This window comes from Mytilus californianus, unplaced genomic scaffold (assembly GCF_021869535.1).
Source record: "Mytilus californianus isolate M0D057914Y unplaced genomic scaffold, xbMytCali1.0.p SCAF_1, whole genome shotgun sequence".
Classification (NCBI taxonomy): domain Eukaryota; kingdom Metazoa; phylum Mollusca; class Bivalvia; order Mytilida; family Mytilidae; genus Mytilus; species Mytilus californianus.
This window is the reverse complement of record NW_026262581.1, coordinates 135,855,175-135,869,856: the sequence shown is the minus strand read 5'-3', so window position 1 is coordinate 135,869,856 and position 14,682 is coordinate 135,855,175. Positions and strand designations below refer to the sequence as shown.

The window sequence follows — 14,682 nt, the reverse complement described above, 5'->3', positions numbered from 1 at the left end:
CCTTACACTTTATAAATTATGTATAAAGTAATGGTTAATGAACAATTAAGACAATTCAAAAGCAGTGTAAGGGAGGTAATCCAAATACTACGTTTTGATTACCTCCCATACACTGCTTTTAAATTATGTTTAAAGAAATGCATATTTATAAAGGAAGACCAGTAAAAATATCTGCAAATGTTGCATCTTTTTTTTTTTACAAAAAAATCCATATGAAAGATTTGACACCATATTTTAAATTCTATTAAATGGGTAATTATGGTTGCAAACTCCATCGGAAATTTGAATTGAGATTATGACCATATCTTGAGGGAAAGATTTTTTGGGGGGTAAAAAGGGGGGAGGGGGTAAAAAGAAATTGTGGGGGGGGGGTCAATTTTTTCTCATTTCTGATTTCAGAAATTAAAAAGAAAAATTCTTCAAATATTATTTTTTTTGCAAAAAAAAAGTGTTGTTGCGTAGTGTATTGCACAAAAGCAAAAAAAAAAAAAAGGGGGGGTAAATTATTTATTTTTTTTTTGTGGGGGGAAAAGGGGGGGGGGGGGGTCAATTCGCAACAGCAAAGTGTATTGCACAAAAGCAAAAAATTGAATATAAATTCAAATCATATAACCAATTCTAAGTTCTTTGACTACATTTATTCTGTGTCAGAAACCTTTTATGTGTCAAATATTAAATTACAATCCAAATTCAGACATGTTTCAAGCGCGAATATTGCGTCCATTTTTGCCCCAACTGTTCAGGGTTGGACCTCTGCGGTCGTATCCAGCTCCGCTCGGCGAAGCAATTTATTTGTTAGATGTTTTCCTGCTTTGTATCTATCTGATGAGGTAAGCCCTTTTCAAATGTAGTTTGTTCAAATGTTGTTCTGTTACACCACTGCCCCAGGTTATGGGGAGGGTTTGGCGCAAACAAACTAGTTTTACCCCGCCACATTATTGATGTGCTGGTCTCAAGTCAGGAGCCTGTAATTCAGTAGTTGTCGTTTGTTGCTATATATCATACTTATTTTTCGTTCATCGTCTTGTGCATAAATCAGGCCGTTAGTTTTCTCGTTTGAATTGTTTTACATTTGTCATTTCAACGACCTTTATAGCTTACAATGCGGTGTGGGGTTTGCTCATTGTTGAAGGCCGTACGGTGACTTATAGTTGTAAACTTCTATGTCATTTGGTCTCTGGATGAGAGCTGTCTCATTGGCAATCATATCACATCTTCTCATTTTTAGAATGATACTATTTTTATTTAAAAATGTTTTATAAAAGATGTAGAGATAGTATTAACACCGATCACCAACGATCAGAATAAATATCCTTTGATAAAAATCCTCACCATCTTCAAAACACATAAGAAGAATACTTTACACGTCTGTTTTGTAAAGACCACCATTGTTAATAAAGAGCTTGCAAGCTATATGATAGAATTGGTTGTTTGGGTAAGGTCAAGCAGACACCCTTCTATTTTAAACAGTTCAATTCATATCTGGCTCAAATTTAACAAAACAGTTGAATATTTCTAAATACTTGAACGGTAGGGGCCAGGTGAAGGCCGCCTCCGGGTGCGGGATTTCCTCGCTGTGTTGAAGACCCATTGGTGCATGGCCTTGGGCTGTTTTCTGCTCTTTGGTCGGGTTGTTGTCTCCATGACACATTCGACGTTTCCATTCCCAATTCTAGGCTAAGTTTAACTATAAAACACGTGTACATAGACTTTCTTTTAAAAGAAAATCCTTTATCGTCTTCCCGTACTATAATTCGCCGATAGCTTTTCCGTATGCAGTGTGACCTTAACCATGACATCTCTCGTTGGAATTTCGGCAACCACGTACACACAGCGCAAGGGCGAAGGGGAAACCAATATGAAAGATATGGTAAACAAATGGGAAAAGAAGATATCACCAATCGATTCTGAAAGAAAAAAATCAATACACCAAATTAATCATTTAACAACTGAGAAATTTTGTTAACCAATTTGAATGCATGGACAGTATAAAATTAACAAATACACATTGCGCTCGAGTATCTCACTTATATTTTAGGAGTCATACTCTATGTTTCTGTATTGATTGTTTATCAGGGTCACAATCGGTAAACTTCGGCACAAAAACCCGAAGGTTAATTAGAAGCCAAAGTTTTTCACTCAACGATCAATAAATGAAATATTTTTGTCGATTATACTTTACGGATTCCAATCTAATTGAAATTACTTCTTCGCACTTGCTCCTCGTTTATATGTCGCGACCATATAAACAACCGAACGAAAATGAGGTGCAAGTGCGGACTACTACAACTAATTAGATTGTACAGATTCGTAATAAATATAACAAAAAACTACACAGAGGACAAAGTTTAGTATGTATATAAAAATAAGAAAATGTGATATGATTGCCAATGAGAGAACTCTCCACCAGAGACCAAATTACATAGGTGTCAACAACTATAGGTCATCGTACGGCCTTCAACAATGATCAAAACTCATACCCCATAATCAGCTATTAAAATGCATGCATTAGTTCAACAATTTCCTTAACATTATAATATTCAGAAACTCGTTTCATATGACTCAAATTAACCGAAGATATTGCGAGTGTTCCCCAAAAACAAAAGAAAATAAACATACACACGAACTGATTTAAATTGCACACGTTTCCATTCTCACTTGATCGCCCTATAAGGCAACCCAATATCCAATGAATGCTCAATATCATTAACCTTTTGTAATTTACCTATTACAACCGAAGACAGCAAATCTTCCCATTATATCTGAAACAATTGTTACACAAGTATTAAGTCTTTCTGCCTTTTTACATTTACATATTACTGTATTCCTGGGTGAAAATAACATTCATTTTGAAGACCAATTAAACAAGCCTTACGTATAACATTCCATTTATTATTCAAGAAAAATGATATTGTATTTCGCGGCAAAATAGTTGTAGTAAATAAAACCCGTATCCTCTCTATTGCTGTAATTGTTTTGGATCCATATCGCACTGCACACACATTTTGTCCATGACCAAACAGAATATTTTGAAGATCGTGAGAACAGCTAGCACTTGTACATATGAACTGCTTCATAGTTCCCATCATATTGAAAACATCTACGCAAAATGTGTACAAATCGAGTTAAATAAAGTAAGATGTGAATCAGATTGAAAGAAATAGAAAACTTGAATATATTTTCTTCTCTATTCGTTTAAATTCTTTTGTTATATTTGCTTTCCGGAAGTTCATAGCTAAGAACAATGTTTTGAACTTGAGGTCAACAGTGAAAGTCATCTGCAATGTAGCATGAGACATTGTTTTAAGAGGATATGTCCGTATGTCAAATATCAAAAGCATATGACAAAGGAAAATTAAGTTATACAGGAGACAGAAAACTCAACTAATTGTATAGTAAGGTCAAATGTCAATCTCATATGAAGGTCACAGTGATATGCGACAAACCATCTTATGGTAACCTGGTAGAGTGCGGGGGATCATGGATTCAACCCAGGGGTCAAACCAAAACTTTGAAAACTGGTATCTGCTGCTTTCCCGCTTAGCACTAGGCATTAAAGAGCAAGAACAAAGCCTGGTCGGGTTGGAATCGGAAAAATGTGTACTTGTAGAATTACATGACTTCTTATAAATCCGACTCAGCGTGTCGATCTAGTATGACAGGGGTCATCATATTCATATCACATTAACATAAAAATAATAAGATGTGGTATAATTGCCAATGAGACAATTCTCCACCAGAGAACAAATGACATAGAAGTTAACAACTATAGGTTACTGTAAGGCCTTCAACAATGAGCAAAACCCATACCGCATAGTCAGCTATAAAAAGCCCCGAAATGACAAATATAAAACAAGAAAACAAGAAAACTAACGGCCTGATTTAAAATAATGAATGTTTTCATCCTGATATATACTAGTGAATAAATGATTGAAACTGAACGGTAAGCGGCAAATGATCATTATCGTCATCTTAAGTAGTCCGAGATTGCTTTGACATCTAACGGCCTTTTTATGACTTCCTGGGACAGTGGGACACCTTAGCTTTCATTCTCATACCATTAGTCTATGTCAACAGACTGAAAAAAGTGTGGGGACCATAAAGGTCGTATGAGAAATCCTACTAAAACTACATTTCTTCTTTCTTTAAACGGGGAGAAAGCATTTGCAATGCTCATACAGTATCTTTAAGCAGTTTGTGTCTTAGTCGGTTATGATTTTTCGGCAGTTACATTGCTTCATGAATTTGTTTCGTAAGTCGTTGGACTCAGTAAGATCTTGTAGACAATGGCACTATTGAAAAGGTTGAATGAGTGTGTGTGGAGCTGTTTTCAAATAAATTGTTTCAGACAATTGTATTTGAAGGCAAAACATCCTTGTGAGTATAATTATAAATATACGAATAATTCAAATTGCTATTGCAAGCGTTTATACAAACTTTATTGCGATGTTTTGCGTTCTTCTTCTCATTTCTGTTATGTAGAATTTAATAACATTGGCAAATAGCAAAAATCGACACACATTCAACCAAAGTATTTCATAACTCGTGAGATTATATGATATTTTTTTCATCAGTGCAAACAATTTACATTGAAGCTGATTTCACATAAATATTGTAATTAAATCTGGTTGGCTTTTCGACAAAATCTGTTTAAGAAAATGATGCATGCAATAGATGATGTTTCGATTATTTTTCGATATGCATATCGTGTTTTGGTAACCATAACAACCTTTTTTTGAATTATTTAAGGAAAAAAATAATAATGGTACTTTAAAATTTTTATGATGGGCTATTATTGTTTGTCCAAAGTTATAGGCCTATTGAATGCTAACACAAATCCAAGTGCACACCAATTAAGAAAAACAAACAAAAAAACCAAACAAAAAAAAAAACAAACAAACACAAAACACAAAAACAAAGCAAAAACAAAAACAAAAACAAAAACAAAAACAAAAACAAAACAAATGGTTGTGTAATATTCAACTGTAAGCTTTCATATCGTCTTGCTAAATTTTAAAGATAATTAAAGTAAAGAAGATTTTTCGTGTAATTCTCAATATCAACGGTCATCCTATTTTTTAATACAATATTGCAGTTAAAAATACCTTTAATCGACAGTATATGGTGGACTTACTAATACCTTATTGTTTCACACGTGTCGTTTCATCTTCTTTCGTGGAGCGTCCTTGAAGTCACAATAATGTAGTTCCACTCCCCTTTCTAAAACTTCCCTTTACAGCATCGTGCCTGAAAACGAAAGGACAAAACTACTGTACAAAGGTAAGACTGAATTTAATTTATGTAGGTCATACACAATTATGATATTGTATAGCTTGATTTACGAATAACACTCAATCTAGATTATTTCCTGTCAAACGCCAGTTTTAAAACCATCTTTTTGATATTCATCAGTGGCGGATCCAGAACTTTTCATAAGAGGGGGACTACTGCCTGACCTAAGGGGGGCCCGCTCCAGTCATGCTTCAGTGATTCCCTATATAATCAACCAAATTTTTCCCACGAAAGGGGGGCCCGGGCCCCCAGGCCCCCCTGGATCTGCCTATGTTCATTCAAAAACATAATTGACTCAAATGAATTTGACTTGTGTATATGTATTACGTGTAAGCTTGAATTCCTTTGAAATATGAGACTTGTAGCAGGTCCTCTAGTTTTATGGCAATAACCTCATTTGCATGAATCAAAGGTTATTATGATACAGGAACAACGACAGCGGATAAGATTGGTTGTGGTTGCCCACTTGGAGATTGTTGCTACTGCTATGCTGTCGGCAAGTTTAAGACCTCTATTTATAGAAATGATAAAAAGGAGAAGACCATTTCTTGCCGCTTAGAATATTTCAGAGGATTCCTTAGATACTTCTATTCATGCTAAATTGCATTTATAATTTAGCAAAAAAATGTCTATATTAGAATAAATGTTAATGCAATCAACAATGTCTAGAAAAGCTTTGAAACCACGCTTTTTTATTACAGTTTTTTGGAGATTTTCAGGTTTTGTTTGCTTGTTTGATTTTGTTTGAAAGGGGGAGGGGTATGAGGCACATATACTATGCCTACCCCTCGTTTTGCTTTCCGTCCGGCCTGAGAAATTTATAACATAGTCTGCTAATTACCAATTATATATAAATTGCTGCTACGTTAAATAGCAACAGTAGTTTAAAGAATTAAGGTACATTGAGGTATGCTCCTTTGATGAAATACTACCTTATACTTTTTCCCCATTAACTTTCCAAGTAACTTTGCGTGTAAATATTATTATTTAACGTTTATTTAGAAAAAGAGACCATATCGTAAATGGCAGGGTGGAAATATATTAAACAGGGGCCCGGGGAGAGGGGAAATGGGGGTGGGTGGGAACAGACTACAAATATTATTGCGTGGACATGATTAAAATTTATGGTAGTCCAAATAAATATGACACCATGGAAGCCCACTGGGGGATATGTAAAATCAATATACTTCAGCAGCTAGGAGCAACTGCATGTTTATCTATTACTGTTTGTAATAACTTTATATTTATACTGTAAGTTTAATATCTTCAAATTAGTTTAGTATTAAAATATATAACTCGATTTCCTCATCGTGACACAATTTCTTCGCGAAAATGCATGACATATTTGTATGTGGACGTTATTTATACAAACAATTATAATCAACCAGTCGTGACAAAAGCAAATATTCAGTGTTGTGAATAAAGTTAAAAAGGAATAAAACTGAACGCTTCTAAAACACTTTTCGAATCCGAAGTTTATATTCATAACTCATTAAGCGGTTCAATTCCCAGAGGTTCAAACCAAAGACTTACAAATAGACATTTGTTTATCTTCTAAAACAAGTTTTAAGAATACAACTGCTTGACTCATAGTCATACTAATGTTACCAGGTATGTGGCATGTCTTCGTGCGGACTGTTATCTTGTTACACTAATGTGACCGGGTATGTGGCATGTCTTCCTGAGGACTGTTATCTTGTGAACACTAATGTGACCGGGTATGTGGCATGTCTTCCTGAGGACTGTTATCTTGTGAACACTAATGTGATAGGGTATGTGGCATGTCTTCCTGAGGACTGTTATCTTGTGAACACTAATGTGACCGGGTATGTGGCATGTCTTCCTGAGGACTGTTATCTTGTGAACACTAATGTGACAGCGTATGTGGCATGTCTTCCTACGGACTGTTATCTTGTGAACACTAATGTGACCGGGTATGTGGCATGTCTTCCTGAGGACTGTTATCTTGTGAACACTAATGTGACCGGGTATGTGGCATGTCTTCCTGAGGACTGTTATCTTGTGAACACTAATGTGACCGGGTATGTGGCATGTCTTCCTGAGGACTGTTATCTTGTGAACACTAATGTGACCGGGTATGTGGCATGTCTTCCTGAGGACTGTTATCTTGTGAACACTAATGTGACCGGGTTTGTGGCATGTCTTCCTGCGGACTGTTATCTTGTGAACACTTAAAAAAAACCTTTTAATTGGTCGGTAGGTGTACTGTCAGTGTAAGGCAAACTTTATGATCTTTATCTTACCCAAAACGACCATAAATCTATAATCACACGTCTTTCTTTTTCATTGCTGTTATCAGCCCACTCTCTGTACCGTGATATGTTAATTACTGACAATTAACATAATCCAGTACCGGTATACTGTCCTGAATTTTTATTGTAAAATTTATTTAATGTAATCGGACGTATATCAACAATCCACAAAGTAATAATAAAAACAGTAAACAGTCAAACAATTTTCAATATATCATAAACACCAGCAAAAGACCGCGAATTTTGACTTGAATACAAAAATATGGTCATGTGGACTTTTCCGTACAGTGCCAAGGGGAAAGTCCATTTAGTTGTATGGGATACATAAATGTTTTATTTCCCATTTTGTAAATTGTCAAGTCCGGTCGGAGTAGGCGCAAATTAAATCTCTCTACGCTTTAAATAAAATGCGTGTTAACAACTTTTTGTGGGGTCGGTCAGAAGACCGTTGCATGACAAACATTTCTCCGCTAAACTAAAACACTATCGTATCACTTATTTGTTCTCGTCTTGGATATGGATATCATATTTGCCGATATTGGAAGTTAACCAACACCAATCATTTGATCGTTTATATAACACGTCGGTAACAGTGTTTTCGAAACTGCTCTTCTTTTGATAGACTGATTGATAGCTGATTGAATAACTTCCAGTGGCAAATATTTCATACATATTCTGGACGAGATCAAATTAACAATTATTACAATATGTAGGTTCTACCAGGTAGGCAGACTGTGACAACTGAGGGGGGATATGAGCTACCACTGAAAAAATGATGGGTATGTTGGATAGGGAGAGGGCCTATTCATTTAGTTGTTGCGAGGGTGTAGAGAGAGTGTAATTCACCCTACAGCCAGTGGGGACATTAGATGTCTCCATTCAGACCTGACGATTGTTCGTTCGTTTGATTTGAAAACCAAGTATGATTTATTAGTATTATTAAATATTCAATTTTCAGATGACAGCATATACAGACAAACGACGTAATAACAGACTCCAGACTGGTGGATATAACGCTTATATGTTTCCTGGTTGTTATAGTAACTGGGGTTACTCTAATTTGAACTGGGGATACAGAGACTGGGACCGATGGACTCCTTCACCTACTAACAATAAACGTACAGGAAGTGGACATAAACCAGGATTGAACAAACCACGTGGTGACTTCGAGCACAAAGAGACAGATGACTTTGTGTATTTCTTTAGACAAAGTTCACCTTTCAGTCAGTGGTATCCATCAGAGTTCTCAGTTGATGGTCGTAAATTTAACTGCGCAGAACAATACATGATGTTTAGAAAAGCAAGTGAGTTTGTGATATTTACAGTTAGGTTTATAACAGTTCAAATGTATTCCGTCACTGTATGTTGCTAAATTTGTTTTGCACCTTAAATATTTATCATGCAGCTTTCCTTCTTATATATTCTTATGATTATTGATATAGTTTATACTTCTCATAGGCCATTTTATTAGAAAATAAACAAATGATTTTATTTGATACCGTTATGTGAGCTGTTTGACATGATTTGGCTCAAGCTGAATGAATGGTTCTAAAATTTTTAAACCTCTGCTGTTGCTCTGATAGAACATTCATAACTTGTAATACAAATTTATGTTCCTTGACAACTGAATTTCTGAAAAATATTGATTGATTGATTGTTGGTTGCTTAACGTCCAGTGGCTTCTGAAAAAGAAAGAAATATCAAAGATGAAAAAAAAATATTATTTTGTTTTAGAAATACTAAAGTGTGATTGGATATCTGAAGCAATAATGTCAGAAAAGAATCCTGCAGAACAGAAAAGACTTGGAAGATTGATTCCAAAGTTTGATCAGAAGTTGTGGGATTCTGTATGTGAGGAAATAGTAAAGAGCGCCACAATGGCTAAGGTAAGTTATCCCAGAAGTTGTGGGTTTTTGTACGTGAAGACCTATTGTAAAGAGCGCCACCATGGCTAAGGTAAGTTATTCCAGAAGTTGTTGGCTTCTGTAAGTGAAGACCTATAGTAAAGGGTGCCACCATGGCTAAGGTAAGTTATTCCAGAAGTTATGGGCTTCTGTAAGTGGAGACCTATAGTAAAGAGCGCCACCATGGCTAAGGTAAGTTATTCCGGAAGTTGTGGGCTTCTGTACGTGAAGACCTATAGTAAAGAGCGCCACCATGGCTAAGGTAAGTTATTCCAGAAGTTGTGGGCTTCTGTACGTGAAGACCGATAGTAAAGAGCGCCACCATGGCTAAGATAAGTTTCCAGAAGTTGTGGGCTTCTGTACGTGAAGACATATAGTAAAGATTGCCACCATGGCTAAGATAAGTTATTCCCGATATATTGGGATTCCCTTTATGAAAAGAAAATAAAGGATGCCACCATTTGTTTCAGTAATTGTAAGAACTCTGTACGTGAGGACATGTAAAGATGGTAATCATAAATCATGGGATTCCCTACGTTTAGAGTTTAACGAAACCCGATGATAGTTACTTTCGGAGTTATAGAATACTCTAAGTGAAAGGTTGCTTGCCTCCAAACCTAAAATTAGTTATTTCAGGAATTGTTGGAATCCCTACTTGAGAGGTTAACATCATACCTGAGGTTAGTTATTTTAGGAATTGTTGGATTCCCTACGTGAGAGGTTACCTGAGTGAATTGCTGGATTCCCTACGCGTTTTTCGGTTATTGTTTTGTACATAAATCAGGCCGTTAGTTTTCTCGTTTGAATTCTTTTACATTTGTCATTTCGATGCCACCTGCAGACCATAAAAAAAGAGTTGTTACAAAGATACAGAGAGCGTGACACTATCCCATCACGGGTGGTTGAGAAGCAAAGTGCATTTGGAAATTGAACGCTGGAGTGCAGTACATATCGAATTGCAATCGTGACGCAATCGTAGAATTTGTTTTTCTTGATTTTGCAGGATGCATCAGCAATCATTGACGATTTTTGGACGATATGTCAAATAATATTTGTGTGAATTCTTCAATCATGGATGCTTTTCAGCTCACCTGGCTCAAAGCGCCAGTGTAAGCTATACCCATCACTTGGTGCAGGGTCGGATTCAGGCGGGGGCGTGGCAGGCGTGATTATCCCTCCTTTTAAACAACATGGTCGACATTGCTGAAAATAGAACATAGGAGTAAAATGCAGGTTTTGTCTTATAATTTGAAAGCTGTTATAGATAAAGAAAATCTGACATAAAAGACATGCTGTGGATGTCAAGATCTAAAATAATAAATTGGATAATCCATATCTTGTATACAGATGCCTTTTAATCTGAAGTTTCCATCCGACATATGTCCGTTCTTTCATTTTCATGATCCAAACTTTGAAAACTCACTGTAACCATTAAATCAATATTTTCAAGAGAAATATTCCTGCATGTCTGTATCGCTATTTTTAGAGGTAATATGAAAACGACACCCAGAATCTGCTTCTAATATGTAGTAAGTATTAAGCATGTTTATTGATTTAATTGATAGAGACTTTATGCATCATAGGCTCATGATGTCGGTGTTAGCTATCGCCTTCCTTCATTTAGTATCCACCGTCCGTCTTTGTCGTCAATTAGTAAGCGGTCTAAAAACTTGTCTATATATTTAGCTTATTTAAAGGTTAAAGATGTGTTATATGTGGTAATAGATACCATATGGTTCCGAAAAGGATTTTCTTAGCTTTTGGATGGCGCAAATGTTTGTAAATGATGTATGCACTTATATTATTTAGCTGGTAAGGAAGTTGTGATGGAGGAATCTTTAAGTTTTCAAGTGTTAACGACAATTGCAGTGAAAAAACATGAAAACTTCCTCATCATGATAGAAAATATTTGAGTGAACTAAATGACCTGAAGTAAACTCGAAGTCATTTAAACAGCATATAGGCGAATAAGCTGCAAACGAGTTAATTAATCATTCAAAACAACTTGCTAACACGTTGACATTTTAGCTCACCTGGCCAAAAGGACCAAGTGAGCTTTTCTCATCACTTGGCATCCGTCGTCCAGCGTCGTCCGGTAACTTTTACAAAAATCTTCATGAAAGTACTGGGCCAAAGCTATTTTTATGGCCCCGCCATAAAGAGCTCGGGGCCATATAGTTTTACCCTTATCCGTCATTCCGTCATTCCGCAACGAACAGCCCTACGAATTTTCTTTAAAATTGATACGTTATTACCACTAACATTTCCGTTTTATGAATATGAAAATTATAGGGGATCACCTAATTCGTTTTTGCTGTATAAATTACTCCAGTCTCTTTATAACATCTTAAAAAGTCGAAAATAATAACATTTCTATCGACGACGTCACGATTATTTTTGCCTTTTCGGCGGTTTTTCTACGCTGTACAGAAGATTCAACTTTTCATGATCAAAAAACGAATTCGGTGACCCCCTATAAATTTTATATCAATAAAACGGAAATTTCAGTAGCAATAACATAATTTTTTAAACAAAATTCGTAGAACAGGATTTCGAGAAAAGTTAATTTTAAGTCAAAATTGCTGAACTTTTTAACGATATTTACGTGTATTCTATACATTTGTACTACTATTTTTCGAATATTTTATTTGCTTTATCTCAGAAAGTATAAAGTTATATCTATAACTGTTTTGATGTTCATGTGCAGTCCGTCATGCTCTAGTTGTATGCAAAATTTCATAAAATCCCGTGAGATTAGCCATTTACGCTTCGGAGGCATGAAATTTATAACGTGTTGTTTTCATTTTATACAGCACTGGGTCGATACCTCTGCTGGTGTACTATCAGTCCCCGAGTGTCTCATCAGCTCAGTACGAAGTACTGACATGATTTATAACAAACCTTTCTAAAATTGTCCATTTATAAATTTTGAAATTATTTCGAAACTAAGGTTTCAACTACCTCAGGCAAAGTTGACTTTAGATAGATTGGGCTATTTTTAGCTCCTTTTTGGTCGTATAGCTCTTCAACTGCTTCGGTTCTTGTACATCATTGGCTTTCAATTAATTGGTATTGAGCGTTCCTGATGAAGGTAAATCAAGAAAAGCGCTTCGGACGCGTGTTGTTTTCTTTTTTTATGTACCTGTTACCTTTAATGACAAATTTTACCCCTTTTCAATAAATAAATGCATATTATCTTGAAAACTATAATAGACAGAGGGAAACTTTTTATAGCATAAAGGATCAGCAAGACGAGATCTACAAATAAGTCAGCTGGTTGAAATTGTCAGTCGATCCCTTATTGGAGTTATTGTCCTTTATTGACGACTTTTTTTCATTTTTTGTATTTTTGCCTAAAATATCTCAATACTTTAATAGATAGATAGAAACGTTTAAAAGCAAAACTGACCAGCAAGACAAGATCTACAAATACGTTTAATAACCGTCAGTCGACTTCTTAATTGAGTTATTGTCCTCCGCGCGACGCGTTGTGGGGGACATAGAAATACTGGGCGTCCGTCCGTTTGTCCGGTCTTGTTAGCGCTCTCACGTGTACAATTTTTGCCAGATTCTTATGAAACTTGTCTCATAGGTTTATATCAGCAATGTCTCGGACGAGTTATGAAATCAGTGCCGATCAACTATTTTTAAAAGAGTTATGCCCCTTGGAAATATTAATTATATGTAAAATTTCATTGTTAGCGCTCTCATGTGTACAATTTTTGCCAATTTTTATGAAACTTGTATTATAGCTTTTTTCAGCAATGTCTCGGACAAGTTCGAAAATCCAGTTTCACTAAGAATTTACAATTTGTTTTTGATTATAAATAAAAATATATATTCATGAAAATAGCTAGATTGATGGTATTCTGGTATACTTCTCAGATTGCTTAATTCTTCATATCCCCTCCCCCCAAAAAAGTTTAAGGGTTATATAGGAATCACCATGTCCATCAGTCCATTCGTCCGGCTTCGTGTCGGTGCATTACTTTTGTACCGTTAAACTTCGGTTTGTTTGCTATTGCCCTTGGATATATAAAATATGTGCAACGCGGGGGGGGACGACTTTGTTCTTTTATTGCTCTTGAATTACGATTTTACGATTTTTTTGTGTTTTTGCTCATTGTTGAGGATGCACAAAGACATAGGTGTGCGGCACAGGCTCTTTCGAGCCTCTTGTTTTTATCGGTGATGGTGATGATGTGATATATGTGAACCTGCTTTATACTAGAAGTCTTGGTGAGCCGAATTTCTTACATGCCATAGGAAGGCATACCCGGCAAAATTGACCTGACATCGAGCCGACTAGTCGTGGCTAAGCGGAGAAGCCTCACATACGTCTTTTTAAGTCTGGTTAGACACGATTGGGGTCTAACTCACGAACCACACTCTGAATGAGGACACTTATATGAGACCATTAAGGCGGTTGTGTTTGAGAGGAATATTTTTAGGAAAAATAAAATTTAATACTATAGTACAAGCATATCAATTTGTAATAGTTTCATAAGTATGTACTTAAATATTTTTTCAGTATTCCCAGAATAAGGACTTAAAACAACACCTGATTAAAACCTACCCAAAGACTTTGGTGTTGGCCAGTCGAAATGATAAGATTTGGGGAATAGGACTTCGATCAGATGACCCAGAAGCTCTTAACCAGGAAACATGGAAAGGAAGAAACTTACTAGGGAAAATACTGACAGAAGTTAGGGACGAGTTGTTAAAAGAAGCAGGGTTTTTAGAAAAAATAGATTAACTGTCTTCATGAACATCTTTTTCATTGTTTTTCAGTAATTTAATTTTGTAACATTCATAGTTTATGAGATAATAAACTTGGAAACATTTTAAAAAGTCATTTTTATTTAATCTTTTTTGTATTTGAAATATAAAAATGTTTGAATACTACATTATTTAATTATAGTTTTGAAACTTTCAGGTGAAAGTGTGACATGGATTGCTGTGTTAAGGTGTTTAAATGAGCGTCTACGAATGTTCCTTTAGTAAATTATTGTTTCATGATGTTATCTTTGAGTTTGAAATTGTATGTAATAATTATCTTCTGACCTGGATCTCATTTTCATGCCTCATTGAAGATGTTTTGATTATTTTGCTTCTATGTAGTAATAGTGATTAGATGCAAATTCGTTGCAATCTCGTAGGTATCACCTGACCTTGTTCGGAACTAACTTCAGTGTCAAGATTTAAGATCTAGG

General features: G+C 35.6%; 1 protein-coding gene across 2 annotated transcripts; it reads left to right on the top strand.

The window, feature by feature from the left end:
* Positions 1-5,158: 5,158 nt before the first annotated feature.
* Positions 5,159-14,317, top strand: LOC127714494 (uncharacterized protein F44E2.8-like). Of its 2 annotated transcripts, none has more exons than XM_052220556.1 (4): positions 5,159-5,280; positions 8,524-8,869; positions 9,300-9,451; positions 14,001-14,317. In XM_052220556.1, exons 2-4 carry the CDS (start codon positions 8,524-8,526, stop codon positions 14,223-14,225), a joined length of 723 nt encoding a protein of 240 aa, XP_052076516.1. In that variant the 5' UTR covers positions 5,159-5,280; the 3' UTR covers positions 14,226-14,317. The 2 variants fall into 2 exon arrangements, with proteins under 2 accessions (XP_052076516.1, XP_052076527.1); XM_052220567.1 differs by lacking the exon at positions 5,159-5,280 and adding an exon at positions 7,205-7,509.
* The last annotated feature ends 365 nt before the right edge of the window (positions 14,318-14,682 follow it).